The sequence below is a fragment of the Geospiza fortis genome, unplaced genomic scaffold (genome assembly GCF_000277835.1).
Source record: "Geospiza fortis unplaced genomic scaffold, GeoFor_1.0 scaffold81, whole genome shotgun sequence".
NCBI lineage: Eukaryota > Metazoa > Chordata > Aves > Passeriformes > Thraupidae > Geospiza > Geospiza fortis.
This window is the reverse complement of record NW_005054318.1, coordinates 4,150,186-4,167,748: the sequence shown is the minus strand read 5'-3', so window position 1 is coordinate 4,167,748 and position 17,563 is coordinate 4,150,186. Positions and strand designations below refer to the sequence as shown.

General features: G+C 37.1%; 1 protein-coding gene across 1 annotated transcript in view; it reads right to left on the bottom strand.

The window, feature by feature from the left end:
- The window catches only part of NBAS (NBAS subunit of NRZ tethering complex), a 156,253-nt gene that overhangs the window by 99,648 nt on the left and 39,042 nt on the right, over positions 1-17,563 (bottom strand). The window contains exons 22-30 of the mRNA XM_005420285.3: positions 12,772-12,855; positions 12,197-12,350; positions 10,674-10,859; positions 9,465-9,638; positions 8,369-8,502; positions 7,570-7,632; positions 6,784-6,906; positions 5,197-5,299; positions 2,728-2,951 (exon numbers count right to left, since the gene is read on the bottom strand). Of these exons, the coding sequence (XP_005420342.2) occupies positions 2,728-2,951; positions 5,197-5,299; positions 6,784-6,906; positions 7,570-7,632; positions 8,369-8,502; positions 9,465-9,638; positions 10,674-10,859; positions 12,197-12,350; positions 12,772-12,855 (1,245 nt within the window). The remainder of the gene's footprint in view (positions 1-2,727; positions 2,952-5,196; positions 5,300-6,783; positions 6,907-7,569; positions 7,633-8,368; positions 8,503-9,464; positions 9,639-10,673; positions 10,860-12,196; positions 12,351-12,771; positions 12,856-17,563) is intronic.

Genomic DNA, 17,563 nt, shown 5'->3' with positions numbered 1-17,563 from the left:
ACAAAACAATACAACCACCAGCAGTAATTAACTGCACTTATGAAATGTCAGACTCCCTGCTTTTGTAATGCACATGTGAGGTGTTTGATACAGTTTATCTCTTACAGCTGGCTAAATGTTTTAACAAATTTCTATTTTGGCATTGCCTTCAACTGGTTGTTATAAGCACATTCCCTAAACCCTCCTGAATTTAGATCTGCAATGAATTTACAGATGATGTTGAAGGTTTATGTACTTAAATACATAATTATTTTGGGAAATATTTCTCCTACCACTATAGTGTTTTAGTATTGCCATATAGTAGAAGTTATAAAAGCAAAACACTGTAAAAAGTTAACAGGAAGTGAAATGCTAAGAGTCATTGTCACAAATTCCGTTTTCTCAACTAGGTACAGAAAATAAAACAAAGCTTATTAAAAAAACAACAAAAAACCCCACTAAATTCCTCTGAAGATGAATTAACGTATTAAATTATTAAGAGCACATAATTCTAAATAGAGTTTTTAAATCATATGAATAATATATACTTGTAATAAGCTTTTAGATAGTTTTTTTTAAATGCAAGCTGCATTCTGGTACAGCGTAGTCACATGTAGTTTTACTAATACACATTGAACAAAGAAAATCAACATGCAAAATCACAGAATCACAGAATGGTGATAGGATGGAAGGGACCTTAAACATCATCTAGTTCCAAATCCCCTGCCATGGGCAAGGACACCTCCCACTAGACCAGGTTGCTCAAAAGCCCTGTCCAACCTGGCCTTGAACATTTCCACAGATGCGGCATCCACAGCTTCTGGGGACAGCCTGTTCCAGTGCCTCACCAACCTCACAGTAAAGATTTTTTTTTAAACATCTAAATTAAACTAGTCTCCTCCAGCTTGAAGCCATTACCCCTTGTCCCACTATATGCCCTTGTAAAAAGTCTTCCTTGCAGGCTCTTCTTCCTTGCAGGCTTCCTCTGTCTTCCTTGCAGGCTTCCTTCAGGTACTGGAAGGGCACATTTAGGTTATCCCAGAGCCTTCTCTTCCAGGCTGAACAATCCCAACTCCCTCAGATTTTCCTCACGGGAGAGGTGCTTCATCCCTCTGAACTCACTCCAGCAGGTCCATGTCCTTCCTGCGCTGGGAACCCAGGGCTGGGTGCAGCACTGAAGGTGGGGTCTCACCAGAGCACAGCAGAGCAGAGCAGAGGAGCAGAATCCCCTCCCTCAGGGATACTTTCTACTATACCAGGTTGCTCAGAGCCCAGTCCAACCTGGACTTGAACACTTTCAGGGATGGGGCAGCACCAGCTGCTCTGGGCAACCTGTGCCAGGGCCTCACCACCCTCACAGCAAAGAATTTTTTCCCAATATCTGATCTAAACCTACTCTCTTTCAGTTTGAAGCCATTTCCCCTTGTCCTATCACTCCAAGCATTCTTGTTGGCTGCAATTAGATCACCCCAGAGCCTTCTCTCTTCCAGGCTGAACAATCCCAACTCCCTCAGATTTTCCTCACGGGAGAGGTGCTTCATCCCTCTGAACTCACTCCAGCAGGTCCATGTCCTTCCTGTGCTGGGAACCCAGGGCTGGGTGCAGCACTGAAGGTGGGGTCTCACCAGAGCACAGCAGAGCAGAGCAGAGGGGCAGAATCCCCTCCCTCACCTGCTGCCCACACTGCTTTGGATGCAGCCCAGGACACATTTGTCCTTCTGGGTTGCAGGGACACATGGCTGGGTCATGTCCAGCCTCTCACCTACAGCACTTCCAAGTCCTTCTCAGCCAGGTTGCTCTGGATCTGTTCATCCCCCAGCCTGGATTGACAGAGGGAGTTGCCCAGATCCAGCTGCAGCCCCAGCACTAGGTCTTGCTGAACTTCATGAGCATTATGAGCGTCACGTCTTGAGCTTGTCCCAATGACAACTCATCTCATTTTAAATGGCTAAAATCACCATTCACATTAGATTAGGAAAATATTTGATTTGTCCAGTCTGTCCTATTTTTTTTCCGCTTGTTAATTAATAAACATTTTAAATCAAAAACAAAATTGCATATTAGCTGAAAATCCCATCTGAACCCATCAGATTTTTCAGGCATATTGACAAATATTTCAGGCTCAAGATTAAAATAGGAGAGGAATAAAAGAGTTACAGAGAAGCTGGAATTCTCTGCCTAGGGAGGTGGTGGAGTCCCCATCCCTGGATATGTTTAAAAAAAAATTGGATGTGGCACTCAGTGCCATGGTTTAGCTGAGGTATTAGGGCATGGGTTGGACTTGATGATCTTAAAGGCCTCTTCCACCCTAGTGATTCTGTAAATACATTCTACCTAAACCAACTCATACACAAAGGCTACTAGGAGACCTACACATGATAATCACTCACAGAAACTCAAGTTAAGTTACCATGAAACAACTGATTGAAGGTAAATCAGAGGAGGACCAAAACATGTCACTAAACAGAATAAATACAGGGTCACACCTTCATAGCAAGATCTGAGCTATAAACCATGTATTTTGAAATATCACCATAAATCCCTAAGAGAAAAGCTGGTCACAGAACCCTCAGGCATTAAAGGGGTCTTTAAACTCCTTGCATTAAAAGCAACACTATTCTGTATTTTCAGAGCCTGCTTATGAGAAAGATTCCCAACAGAAGACTGGGTGGGGGAGTGATACTAGCAAATAATGCTATGATAACATTACATCAGTTGTTTTTATGCATATGATAGTTGTAAAGGTACCTGGCCAATTCCATACAGCTATCAGTCAAACTGGTTGAAGAATTGAAATATTCTCTACCAGCAGCCAAAACCAGTTCAATGCTTCTGGCATAGCTGACTCGGTACTGTGGCTTCCCTTTTGATGAACTTGGTAGATCCACTGACCAAACACTGCAGTGCATCATTTGCCCAGCCAGGTGGATATTGTCTATACTGCTTGAGCATAGGAGACTTTCGGTGAATATCTAAAAGAAAGAACAGTCATTTAATAACCTGCAGGAGCAGTAGCTTCAAATAAGCTTATCTGTATTGTATGGCATTAACCCCTTTGAATACAAGGATATTTGAATCAAAAGAATATATTCAGTCCAAGCAGAAAATCTAACTTCTACCAAGGGAAGTACTTCTACAATGCACTTAAGTAAAGCTAAAATTAACTAGTAGCTAGTTTCTATTTACTGGAAGTGAAAAAAAAAAACATATCAACTGTCTTTTTACAGCATGACTTAAGACACCAAAATATACCTACATTCTCAGGTATTAATACAATGTAAGAATCTGAAAGGGCAGTTCATTATTAAGACCTTAAAACCAACAATGTAAGAGAAGAAATTTTGTATTCCTAAAGTAACTAAAATTATTTAGAACTGAGTATATAAGATGTTCTTTAAATTTCCACCAAGACTATCTTCAAAGAATGCAAACTCATATATAATGCAGCATCTGCCACATAACACCTGATTTATTTCAAGGTAGAAATTTTGCCCAATTTAAGACACTCAACCTCAATTCCTTAAAAAAATTATTTTTCTCCTGAGCACAGTCATTACTGTGCTAATGAAAAGGAACACAGAAAATTTAATCATTTCAGAAATATCACAGCTGCAGCAATATGGCCTTTATCAAAGGTTTAAAAATTCGTAACAAATTCAAGCGGATAAATGAATCATAGAGCCAAGGTTGGAAGGGATCTCAAAAGATCATCTGGTCCAATCTTTAATGGAAAAGAGGGCATGAAGGAGACTATTTAGCACTCTATCCAATCACACTTTATTTATTTACTCTTTTCTAGGAAGACCCTCTCCAAATCATCTCACGCTCTAGGAAAGGAAAACAGTTCAGTGCTTCTTAAAAAACATCACACAAGTGGATTATCTTCCATTTCACAACATATCAACCCTCAAGGAACACAAGAGATGCAAAATATCGCAGCTGACCCTTCCTCCTCAAAGATCACACACAAAACATTTACCTCCCTCAAAATGAAGCCAAGAAGACAGAATTCACTATGCATGGAAAAAGAAGAGAGCAAGCATCATGCTAAAAGATAGCCAAACTTCACATGGGATTGCATATCCTTACTGCCTCATCAATTTATCAATTTTGAAATCATCAAAGTATAATTGCATATGACAGCACTACATTTCAAAGCATTTTCAGCACTCCTACATAATTCTTTTTCCAAAACCCTTTATTGTGTTTCTTTTTTAATCATGTTTCAGAGTTAAACAAAAATAATGTTAATAGAAAAATTATATTAAGACCTGAGTAAAGCAAATGCCTTATTTGCAGAGTGCTCTAGTATTACAATTTCTTAACATGCACTTACAAAAAATTCAAGTACACTAAATTGTAGCCCACCACAAAATCGTGGCTATTAAACATGTTGCAGTTTTTCTAGCCATATAACTACAGAAAAGGAGTGATTTTTCTCATATAGAAGTTGAATAGCATTGTATTTTCCCTTCTTTCTTTTTCTGATTTACTTTTAAAACTTCTCCTAAGAGCTAATCAGAGGGATAGACATAAGCAATTAATTCTGTAAACTGCAATAAAACCTGCTTCTGTATAGATATAAATATTAATTATAGGTGACATACTAATGCATCTGTAATAAATTACAGTACATTGAAGTGAAAATGTAAATAAACAATATATGTCACAGCAAATTCTACATCTAACAGCTGTCTTTTGCAAATACTAATGACATGGGTTTGGACTTCATGCACATGCAAGGGTGTTTACCTTCATTCAAATTAGATTTCTCATCTCATATAATTTTACTTCAATTGTAAGCAGCACAAACTCCATAATCCTATAATGATCTTGGATAATATCATCAAACCACAACTCCGTGTTTAAGAAATGCTTGAGTGAAGATAACATTTTATTTTCATTAGTCTAGAGTGTTTATTGCTAAACACATTTGTACACAGAATTACAGGCTATGTAAGAAAAATCTCACAAAGTTGACTCAATTTCAAAAAAGTTGAATTTTAATAAAAGATATACACAGTATTTATTAGAGGAGCTTTAGATAAAATGAATAACACCACAAAATTTTTACTTAAACAAAATACTGTAAAAAAAAAGGCAGTAGATAACCAATTAACAACACAGAAAAATGTATTTACACCTGTGAACAACAATATGAAATAAGAATGTGTAGCTTACTTGGGACATAAGCCAGTAAGAAGACATAAAACTCACCTCATAGCAAGTATCTGAATGTAAGCACCTATACACTTTCTGCTGCATATCCAGCATATCCTGGAGCAATTCCTTCCACTGCGTCTCAGTAGCGGACGGTTGCCTACAAACGTTTTTTAAAATTAAATACTCGCTTCTTCAACAATTTTAAAGAAAAGCAGTAGATTTCCATCACCAAAAATACACATTTTCTCAAACTTTATTTCAACATGTAACTAGAGTTTTAACCAGAAGTGATTCAAAGACAGAAAGCTTTTAATATTAATGAATGTTAAAACAGGATCTGTGGGATAAAAGGGTTTGAAAACAATGCAGTACCCAAAGTTCTTTTTTTGTTTTCTGTGGGATAAGACAGGGATTTAAGCGATCTTTCTCAAGATCCCCCAAGTAGGTTTTGATAATGTTCCACAATACATCAGTAAGTTGGAAGTGCTATCTTCCTGCTAATCTGGGAATTGTAGGGCAAAACCAAGTCAGTAAAAGCAACTGAGGATCATTAAACTGCTGTTCATTGTAGGCAATCTCAAAGGACTAATCAATGGCATGCAATCACAGGAGAATAAAGCTGCGACTTGATTTTTTTTCTTAAAATTCAGTGGTATTCAGATTTTTGACCCTGTGGATGTATGGATCTCTGTTTATCCACAAAGCTTCAACTTCTTGTGCTCTACCAAAACTTTTGCCAGTAAAAACACTATGAATGTTTTTTGACATTATCTTGAGGCTGTCAGATTAAAAAAAGACCTTTTTAAATTGCACGAGCTAGTTCCAGCTAATAGTGATTTTCTCATGTGGCATTAGCTTTTACTTTGGCAAAACAAAGGGTCTCCAACAGAAGTGGAAAAATCAACATTTTTCCTACAGAGGCATTGTCTTGATCTTTCTAAAGAGAAGCTTCTAAAGGTCTTTAAAAGCTTTCAGACTACTAAAAATATAAATAACACTCTACCATCACAGATAAACTGTTGTGCATATTTGCTTTAAATAAGAAAGACAAATCATCCACAGTTATGTCTGGTTTTCCATGATTCAAAATTTTTATCTGCTTATACCAAGAGCCATTTAATAATTCATATGCATTTGAAAGATAAGTTAAATGAAAGATGAGTTAAACTAGAAAAATTGAAAAATTATACTGGGAATATATTCTACTGGTAGAATCAATACCTAAAATCAATAAATTACCCTATTACAAGGATTCCAAGAAAACATGCCAAAAAAACCAAAAGAATTATTTTACAAATCCTACACTCTCAATAAAATTCAACAGGTCTTATAGGATCTTTTTTACAATACGTTAACTTTCACAGTTCATCATCCTGCAGTATTTTGCAGCCAGTATGCATTTTAAGCTTGTTTACTTGCACACGAACATACTAAAGCAGGTTTGAAGGCAAGCAGAGATTTTCAACTGTGGAGAATGCAGCCAAAACACTAATCACATTAATCATCAGTTCAACAAAAGTGTTTATGTACACTGTCTGCAGGGTGAACACCACAGCTCCTTGCTGCCAGGAAGAAGGCAGGCAGGCTCTGTTACCTCAGTGCCCTTCCCCTGTTCTCCCCCACTCCCCCTGGAATACTGACTTGCGACCTGTGTGCCTGGTCAGCCTGACCATCAGCTTCCGAGCCTCCTCTGCACTGTCCTTGGTGTCCTTCACGAAGGAAACCGGCTTCTGCAGGCCGTGCTTCTCCAGCAGCTCCGCCACACTGCAAACAGAGCCAGCCTTTCAGAGCCCTGCACAGCAGAGCAGCTACTGCTGCAGCAGCAGGACTCTGAAAACTCTCTCAAAATATGCACTGCACATGCAAACAGTCCCAAAAAATCCTTACAGTATCGATTAGCCAGAGTAACATTATCTACATTTTTTAAAATATAGTAATAATACTGTAGGGTAAACAAATACCACCAATACTTGGTGACACACCTTCACAGTTCTAGTCTTTAATCACTCACAGCATTATAGAGTATCAAGTTCAAAACAAATACCTCCGGTTACACTCTTCTTCCTCGCCAAAAACACCCCACCAAAAATAAAACAAGCAAACAAAAAAATCCCCAACCAAACAAATAAAATAATCCCCAACAAAGCTCCCTACAAAAAAAAAAAAAACAAAAGAAAAAGGAAAAAACAAAACACAACCACCCAAACTTTTATTCCAAGAGAAGTATCTCTACAGATTCATAATATTCAAATAGATACAATCATTCAAAATTTCTATGTTCTGAATATAAAAACCATACAGATATCTTTTTTTTTAATGCTGTCAACAAAATTAAGTACTTTTTCTGGTTTCTTATCATAAAGAGCTTTTGGCTACACCTAGTGACTTCTGTAAGAACACACTATTTATTTTAGCAAAATTAAATACCTAAGAATTTGTTCCAGTTCGTCTACTTCATCATGAAGAGTTTTAGTTTTATCTGTTTCAGGCCTGCAATGATATCACACAATTAAATATATACATACACACATACCCCCTTATAATTTCCTCTTGTAATTTGTATTACATAGATATGAAGATAAGCAGTGTGACAGACTCCTTGATTAAAATCAAATATCTGTTTACTTGCAAATATTAAAACTGTTGGGCTTCTTGCTGTAAAGACAATTAAAATTTAGAGGGTCCTTCAGTCTCCCAAGAGCAACGGTCTTCCTTCCTCCTTAGACTTTTCTCAGGCTCTCTCCTTCCTTCATGAAAGAATATTGAAAGAATAGTTTGCACCTCACAGATCACAGGATATGTCCTCTTCAAGCTTTCACTTTCTTGAGCATTACTTGTCCCTCAATAGGTTCTATCTCCCCTCTCTCACAGGGACGTATTGCTGCTTTTAAGTTAAGTGCAAGATGCCACTATTGTAACAAAACCAGTAAGACAGCACTAACATTTTATCTCAATTCATCAGACTGTAAAAGTCTAAGAAACAACATAGAAGCCTTGGTCCAAGCTGCTACTTTAACCCTTCTTTTGCTGAATTAACTGGTAGAGTATGCACACAGCAGAAGTCTATAGATACACACATTACAGTCATGGCAGCTCAGAGGTGAACAGAATATTCCAGTAACTCTGTCCACCCTCTAGTAACTCAACAACCCTTTTTAAAGCGTTAATCAACATCTATATTAAATATTTCTAAAATATTTACAAATAACTAGCTGAAAATGTTTACCCATATCCTCTTTGTGGAAGGCATTCCAAAATATCATAACAGAGAGAGAGCTGGTCATCTCGCTCACAGCTGTAAATACACTCCAACGCTGTAATCATAAGCTGGTCCTGATCAGGAATAATTTTTGCCTGACACTAACAAAAAAAGAAAGTAAACTGGTTTTTATTTCTTGCTTCTAATTCAACAGTAAATTTTCTTTTGAATATAAAAATATGTGTACTCCAAGTAAATAAACTGTCTTCAGGTGCAATTAGAAGGTCTCTTGCCAAGAACCTGGTAAAGTCACAACCAGAAACTTATCTTGGCTAGTTTTCTGCAGTGCAGACACTTGAAAGCAACAGTGGTATGCCATTATACCCTTTCTGAATTTAAGAAGTGGAAAGGGTGCAGGACAGAGGAAGGCAACTGCTGCAAACATTTGTCAGACTTATTTAATATGTACAAAGTACCAACATACATAAAAGAGCTGTGGTTGGGTTTTGCTGGTTGATTTCTATCCATACACTCAGAACATTCAATAGCATGCAAATATGTGCCTGTGTGCTCTGGAATAATTATTTAAGCCAAAGAAGCAGCATGAAACACTCACACAGAAGGCAATTTCAACCCCTACTCATTCAACTCTCACCTCAATTCTAATGGCCCTCACTTTATTCTTTACATTTGCTGTGGAAGGCAGGAGAGGGGGAAGTAACTTGAAATCTACTCATAGTAAAATTCCTCAAGAAAAAAAGTGAGATCATTAAACTCTTTCATACCCACTTTTTATAAAGGTAATATGCCAGGAAATTACTTTAAACAAGTCACCAGGAAATTACTTAGAAGACGAATCCATTCAATAATTTCTATTCTACTTGGCTAGAATCATTATTACATTAGTTTGACAGTCTCATCAAAGACAGTTTAGCTGCACTATAATTTATGGTAAAAAACTTTTTAATTAATGTTTTCTAAAACATAACAAATCTTGGGTCCAAGAAAACGAGAAAGATTAGAAGGATGATCTGACTTAGATGAACTAACTATTTCTGAATTCATCTCTTGAGGACAAGAATTTACAAAGGAGCCAGTAGAACCAACAGAGCTCTTTACTTACATCAGGTTTTGAATTCTGAAATATCTTCAGAGGTAGAGTCAAGTCTTCCTTTGCCAATGTTACTAAGTATTCTTTAAAAAGTGTATTTGCAAGACCAGGGGACTGGTTTTCACAGCGGTGGAGAAAAGGGATCATCCACTGATAAACATTCTTCACATATTTTTCATCTGAGGACTGGAAAGCACAAAGAGTTACAGAGAGGAAATCTAAGAACAGGTCCAAAACAAGCAGGAAAAGCAAAAAACAAATGGAACTTTTTTTGATCAATATAACTGAAACAGTTATCTTCACCTATCACAAAGAGATCACTACATCATGAAGCACTGAAACAATCTTCCTGCTACCCAATGGCTTGGGGAAACTGAGCAGGACAGGAGGAAAACCCATTATGTGAGGAAAGCCTGCCTTCCTCCTGCAGCTTCAGAAAGACTATGCAATCATGTCAGAGTAGCACTGCTTTCTGCAATTCAGCAAGAATGCAAGACAGAAAAAGAAGTCATGAGTGACTATATAAATCCAAACCCAAAACCAAATGAACAAAAAAAGACCAACCCACCCCCCATCCCACCACCAAAAAACCCCAAAAACCAGAGAAGTATATTTAATTTCTGAGTACTTTCCCATTTTCCTCTGGTGCTTATGTGTTCTTCAACTGAATTCTGAATTTCAGATCCCTGTTCCATCCCTAGCTATTTTTCAACCCTTCCAAGAGGTCTTTTTCTATTCTGAAATTCCACGCTCAAGCTCAGTACAGAGACAAAATCACACATCTGGTGCAGAGGGAAATATAAAAATTTCATTATAATATGTAAAGATACCAAAAAACATCCAAGCAACACATTCAATGTTGTTGTATTTGCAGCATCATCAAGAGCTACACTGAAGATCCTTAAAAAAAAGGCCAATGAAAAGGCAATTCACAGCTTTCCAAGTAGGATTTATTAACATTGAGTCCTCAGCCAGGGATAAAGTGGGTCTTTGAGAAAACTAAGCAAACTTAGCTTTTTTTAGAAAAAAAAAAAAAAAAACCCTACCACAAAAAAAAAAAAAAAGAAAAAGAAAAATAAAGAACAGTGAAAATGTAGAATTTTTACTGAATTATAGATGGAAATTCACCAGAAAAATTAGCATCTTTATATACACAGGATCACGGGTAATCTGAGTTACTGGATTTCAAGGCATACTTACTGATTTATGCAAAATACTTACATTCTTCATCAACAGTCTCAGCTTCTCAATGTCCTTCATCTCTAAAAGTTCTTTCAAAGTCAAAGTTCGATCACCATCAGTCTCATAAACCACTGTCTCAAGAGTGATCAGATTGTCACAAAGCACCTGCAGACCAGGAATGTTCCTCTCCATGCCAAGACGAACAAGGGACAGTGCACAGTCAACCTGAAAAATAATTTAAAAAACACTGCTGTACAACTGTTTGCCAAACACCAACTTCAGTCTGAGTCCTTTCTGTGCATCTATTTTATTCCCTTGTTGCTTCATAGGTAATTTGAAGTTCCTAGAAGTTTTTCTGGACTGCATATTCCTAAATGGATTGCCCTTCTCAGCTTTATGAAGAGCACACAAAATGCTTAATCTTAGGGGATGATATTGTTAGATGTTTTTAACCAAGATGCATCGTATAGAGGCATGTAAATTAGAACATTAGTCCTTCTGGAGATCACACACAGCTCATGTCAGCATATGGAATATGAAGGATTGCTCTAAACTAAGACAATCAGGAAACAGATGTGTAATATGACTTTTCTAGCTGACCATGATTTAGTAATTTTAATTGTTGCATTTTACGCCACAAAAACCAATGACAGTCTTTCTCCAGTGACTGAAACTACCTTCATATGAAAGGTTCTGTTTTGATTTCAAAGAACGCAATGCTGGCTGTAAATATTCAGCAAGGCAGATATAAGTCTTGAAGAGCAGAATGCAACAATTTATATGTTATATAATTTAACTGATCCTTGGAAGTTGCTTTCATTTCCATACCCACTGATTGGTTGTTAAGATCACAGGCAACTATGATTAAAAAGAGCCGTGGTGGAGTGCAGACTTGTGGAATAGAAGAACTCAATAATCAGAACTAACCTATAGTGATACTTCCAGTCACCCTCCTTTTCAGGCAGCTAAATTGGCTTGAGAAGCAATGAAATACCAGAGCACACAAGTGATGAGCTCTGTTCTTATGTGCAATAGAGCTTCAAACACTTTTAACATATAAAGAAAATCAAGCAGAAATAAGCTGCATAGTAGTCCCACAGACACACAATAAAACTGCCAGGAAGAAATCATGACAGTACCATTTACTGACATGACAGTGACATGTGTGACAGGCATGTATCAATATACATAACACAGCAGCATGTGACAGGTCATAAAACATGTTCCCAACATGCTGTGCACAACTTTCCCTCCCTCAATTACAAACACAGAATGCAATGGGAAACTTTTCATGGATTACAAAAAAGCTACTGTCTGCTATGGTAAACCAGAATCTAGTGGCTTCCTTATTTATTTCTAGGGATTAATTATTTGGCTGAGTAAACTTTAGAACAAGCCTAAGTACACCGCAGAAGAAAAAAACAAGTACTTCAAAAGCCATAATGAAGTTGAGACAGAGTGTACATTACTGAGGGAAAAGTGTCCTATTAATATGCATAAGACTGTTAAGGATTCTGTTTAAGAAGGCTGCTCAGCCATCATTTCCTCACTGCTATTCTCACCTGCATTGCATATTCTTCAATTTCCTGTGCTCTGCTCAAATACCAATCTGTGACGAGATCTACAGAAAGGTCAGTAGTCCTGTACTTCAGTAACTCAGGTTGTTTTTCATACAGAAACTGGCCTTCATCTTGCGAAGTCGGTTCAATAACCATCCTTTAAAAAAAATAAGTATATGTTTAAGTATATATTTATTTACCTATTTTTTTTAACATCAGTCTTTTTCCTAAAACTTCTGAAAGAAAATTATACGATCAACCTACAACAGTGAGTGTTAGATTTTGTCAGCAAAGGAACTACTAAAAGACTGAACAGGAGAGAGATCATGAAAGAAAGAATCCTCTCTACTGAACTAGTAAGAGACTTCAAACATGTGACAGATCATGAAAGAGAACGCTCTCTACTGAAGATCCAGGTTTGCACAAGCTCTGCTTTCCATTTGGCTCAGTCAGTGTCCCTATGAAAGCTGAAAAAACAAGTTAGTGTGTACAAAAATATTGAGTCTTTCTGGGTCAATTCCCACATTTTAAGAATTAGTAAACAAATTCTTTATATTTTTGCTTTTATATATACTTACCTGCATTCTTGTTTTTCACACCAGTCTTCTTCACGATGTTTCTGCTCATTCCAAGGAAGAATTTTCAATGTCCCCTTCTTGTAGCTGGTATGACAAAAAAGAGAAGCTTTACGTAATTTTATGTCCTTTTAATTTGTTATGGCACTCAAGTAATGGAATACAAAGCATACAAAAATATTTCAGTGAATTCATAATAGGCATGTCAGTCAATTACAGTATCAATTATTTAAGATTCATTACTTCTTAGTGGAGCTTTAAAAGTGTGGTTTTCCCTGCATGTTATCCATACAAACCCATATTCTACCTATACCATTAAAGAGCAAATAAAAAATATTAATAAATTTCCTTACTGACCATGCTTCAAACAAAGGAAAAAACTCATATTTTCAGAGTTTTTACCATCTCACACTAAGTATTCTGACTTCATATGCTGTCAGAAGAGACTGAAATGAGTAAAAACCTATGATATTCACTATTTGAAAATAAAATAAAATCATTCAAATTTTAGCACAAATCTGTGCTTATGTCAAGTTTAATCTGAGTTTCTGACTACAAGCTTCTACAATGAAACACCTTCTAAATATTGAGGTTGAAGGGACAAAAACCTGTTTAAACTGCAGGTTAAGAACATCATGGATTATTACCAGAATGATTAGTTATGGCTTGGTGTAGAAGGCTAGCTGTTTATGCAGCATAAAACACTAGGAAACCATGTCAAGCTATGCAGAACTTAAACCAATGGGGAAGAGAAGAACTTGATAGGTTCTGGCACTTGCAGAAATAGGAAACAAACTATGTACAAAGTGGAGACATTAGAGGCGCAGTATACCAAAACAATAAGCTATTTTAAATTTAATTCATTTTCTCCTGACCCTGAAAATAAACAGCAACAGCTATACTACATAGACAAGCCCTATTTATAAACTAACAACTGACTCAATCTTCTCATCCCTTGAAGAGCAGCACTGTAACTCAGTACCTTAAAAATAAACAGAACTCCAACCAACAAATCAATTTCACAATATAGGAAGAGTTGAAACAATAAGCTAAAATCAGTAACTCCATCTCATTTAGCAATAGCCATTAAACTCACTGAACAAAGCAAGGTATGCCCGTAAACTGCCCTGCCCCATATACATCTCATCTAGAACACTGGTCACTCTTTTCTTTCCCTCCTCTGTGCATTAGCAAGCAATACCTTGTGTTTTAACACAGTCATTCCAACCCTCCAAATTATACATGCTGTAGTAATCCAACAGTAAAATGGTACAGACAGGTTTGCAGGTTATAGAAGTTAAACAAAGGAGTGAGGATGGAAAACTGCTAATTCCTGTGTCAGAGCTATAGCAACACCTGCTTTCAATTCTAGTTCACCTGAACAAGATACTCTATGGGTGTCCTTATAATTTTGCACCATGTAGCAACATCATTAAAAAAATAATTCATAAAGAAAACTCCAAACTAACATTTGTGGTATAAACAAGAATAAAGCCACTTTCTTATTTTTGAAAGATTCGTCATCAGCTCTTACATTTTGGGGATAAGGCGTGCTGTAGTTGTTTAAATCTTAAATAACATAATTTACCAATAATTTAATGTGTAAAACTGACTTCATAAACTAAATTAATAAAATCATATTTCAAATGTCATACCTGAGAATGTTATTATGGAAGGCCCAGTTTGTAGTGAAAAAATTTTCTTTATCAGCTGAAATGTCAAATACCAGAAAAGCCAAAGTGTGATTAATAATGTCTTCCAAAATATAAAATCAAGACAGTACAAGCAGGACTTGATATTTCAATTATAATGCTCTCCTTTTCTGCGTTCTATTTAACAGAAAAGAAAGCAGAACAAAATTTGTCTAAGATAATTTCATATTAGCATATTTTTTCTCATTCCCAGTAGGCTTAAAAGACATTTCAAGGGAATGTTGGTTGGTTGGTTGTTTTGTTTGGGGAGGCAGGGGGTGTGAAGGTAGGGAAAAGACTGGGGGTAAAACTAAAGAAAAGTGGAAAGTTATGGACACAGCTGTAACAGCATGGAAATTACAGAGGAAAATGCAGTTGCTCCTCCCTGCATGGAATGAGATCAGTGTGCCTGACTTCCCCCACACAATATGTGCCAAGGGCACCTAAATGAAGGGTGGAGCAGAGTGGAGACACCATGGCCAGGCTCTGCTGGAATCCTTGCAGAGGAGGGAATTCAGCAGTACTTTTTAGCTGATAAATCCCAGAGCAGCTAAAAACCAAAGGAGATAAAGGAAGATGTCTTGCTGTTGAATCATCAACCATGGCAAAAACACTCTCCCTGGACTGCTGCATATTCCCATCCCAACATTACATCAGATCCTACACCAACATTCCCTGCCTCCAAGATACCTCCAACCCTCACTGAATAGGTATAGAAGTATATACTTTTATACTAATTTCTTCCTTAAATGTAAAGAAATAGTATAAAAATTAAGAATGGGGAGAAGTCAGGAAAGACTCCATCACAACTTCTGGGATCAGCCAATGGGCTGAACCTGTCTTCTTCCCTACAAGGATGTCCACTGGGTAAGAGCCATGTTCCATGCACACTGAATGAGAACCTTGAGCTAACTTTTTTTAGGGAGTAGAGCTACATTATGTAATACATATTGCTTTGAATACGTTTTTGCAGTCAGATACTATCACCAGCAATCCTTGAACCTTAAACTGTCACAATTTTATTAATAAAGAGTGTTATTCCATAACCTGGAAGCCTGAGTCCTTCAAGAGAGTTGTCAGCCACTGGCAGCAGGGAACTCACTTGAATAAAAGTGTGCAGACCCAGGAGGGGTCTCTGTTTGGTACAGAACTGCCCTCCAACTTAGGATCACACCATGACGAGTCCCCATAATGGAACACTGACAGACTGGTCATGAGGGTTTCAGACTAATCAGACATGAAGGGTTTGAGGAGACCTCCTCTTTTCATGTGACAGGGGGTTGTTTGGTTTTTCAGTTGGCTGGCTTGGTTTGGGGTTGTTTTGTTGATGTTGTTCTTTTGGGAGGAATTAAGTGGCGTTTTTTAATATTAACACACCTTCTTAATGGGAAAAAAGGTGCTTTTATACAGCAAACAGACAAGGGTTTTATTTCAGCAGCTGTTTCAAATGTCTGCAAAACTGTACCAGAACTACTATGAGAGAATAACATTAAGAGAAGATTTTCAGGTAACAACTCCAATTTCACATCACAGATAGCTTTTTCCTCCAACATTAGCTTACAAACTAATGTCTTAACTATTATTCTGTCCCCAAAATTTGTAATGCACTTTGTTAAAATTATTTGATGTAGTCAGGTCTCAGGCCCATTTGAGATCATTTCTTTATTAGTAAAGCAATAAAATAGCAATTGTTTTTTTATAAACTACAGGGGCAAGAAATATTCAGCTGCTGGCAAGGACCAGCTGGCAATGGAAGCTCTAAAAGCAGCCTGAGGGCCTGAGCAGTTTCAGAGGCTGAAGAACCAGAATGCAAAGAACATGCACTAGATCCTGCCCTTCCCTTAGTCCCACTCCTATCCACTGCTCCACTAAGAACAGCCCAAAGAGTACGAAGGAACCTATAAAACAAGGTCTGACCCTCTCTGTCAGTTTCTCTCACTCACCTCTTGGCTGAGTCTCCACCCTGGAAGGTATGTGGAAGACATTGAGGTGTGGCACTTAAGGACATAGTTCAGAGGTGAACTTGGTGGTGTTAGGTTTGAAGCCGGACTTGATCTTAAGAGTATTTTACAAAATAAACTATTCCATTATTCTACTAAAGAGAACACAAACTGTGCCTCTACCCCCCTCTTTCAAAATCTGTCTCTAGATTTTGAGAATCAAGAATCTCTAATGCCTTTACCTGACAGTAGAGCAATTACTTACACAGTAAGTAAATAATTACAGCAAGACCCCTTAAGAAAATTGCTGCACATGTCACTTATTGTATTTACTCTGAAAGCAAAGTCTTGTTCCCAGCAGTCACCTGCATTTTCATGACTCTCTTAAATAAGAGCTTCCCACCTAAATAAATCTTCCTATCTAATCTCAGAAGCCCAGAAGAAAATTTGGGGAAATTTTCTTTGGTTTGGCTGTTCTTCTGGTTGCTTTGGTTGTTGTTGAGAGAAAGAAGTCAGGCAAAATAGAAGGAAAGAGGTGCACACATTTAATGGGTATTTAAACTTCAACATTTTCCTCTTTAGGCTAAAAAATTATGTGAAAAAAAATTACTACAAATAAACAAATACAGATATTTAGAATGCAAATTTAAAACCACCCCTGCATGAATGAGATCTGTATGACAAGGAACCAGAATATCTCAAAACGCACACACGCAACCCTAATGCTCTGATCCCTCCATACGAGATTGCAAAAAAAAAAAAAATTAAAGAAAACTCTAGTGACCCAAGCCTGTTTACTGCCAAATGCCACACTGAACACATTCTTCATAATTTTGCTGCCACATCCAGCATACCTGCCATAGATGTGGTGAAGTTACATCCAGGACATATAGTTCCAAATAAGAAGTTATTTCTTTACAGATTCAGTAGCACATAAGGCTTACCACTAAATTTGGCAAAACTTGCATATTTTTAACTGGGTTATGTAACAATATGAATTACATGTTTCTAACCTCCAATTATTCATAACATAGTTGAGTTACTTTACTCACTCTGATATACAAGTATTAGAGACTAAAAAGTTTAATTTTTATGCAAGCATTACTCACCCTGGCCTAAAGGTAACAGTTCTTAGCAAATGCTTCTTTTTACAGGCATGCAATT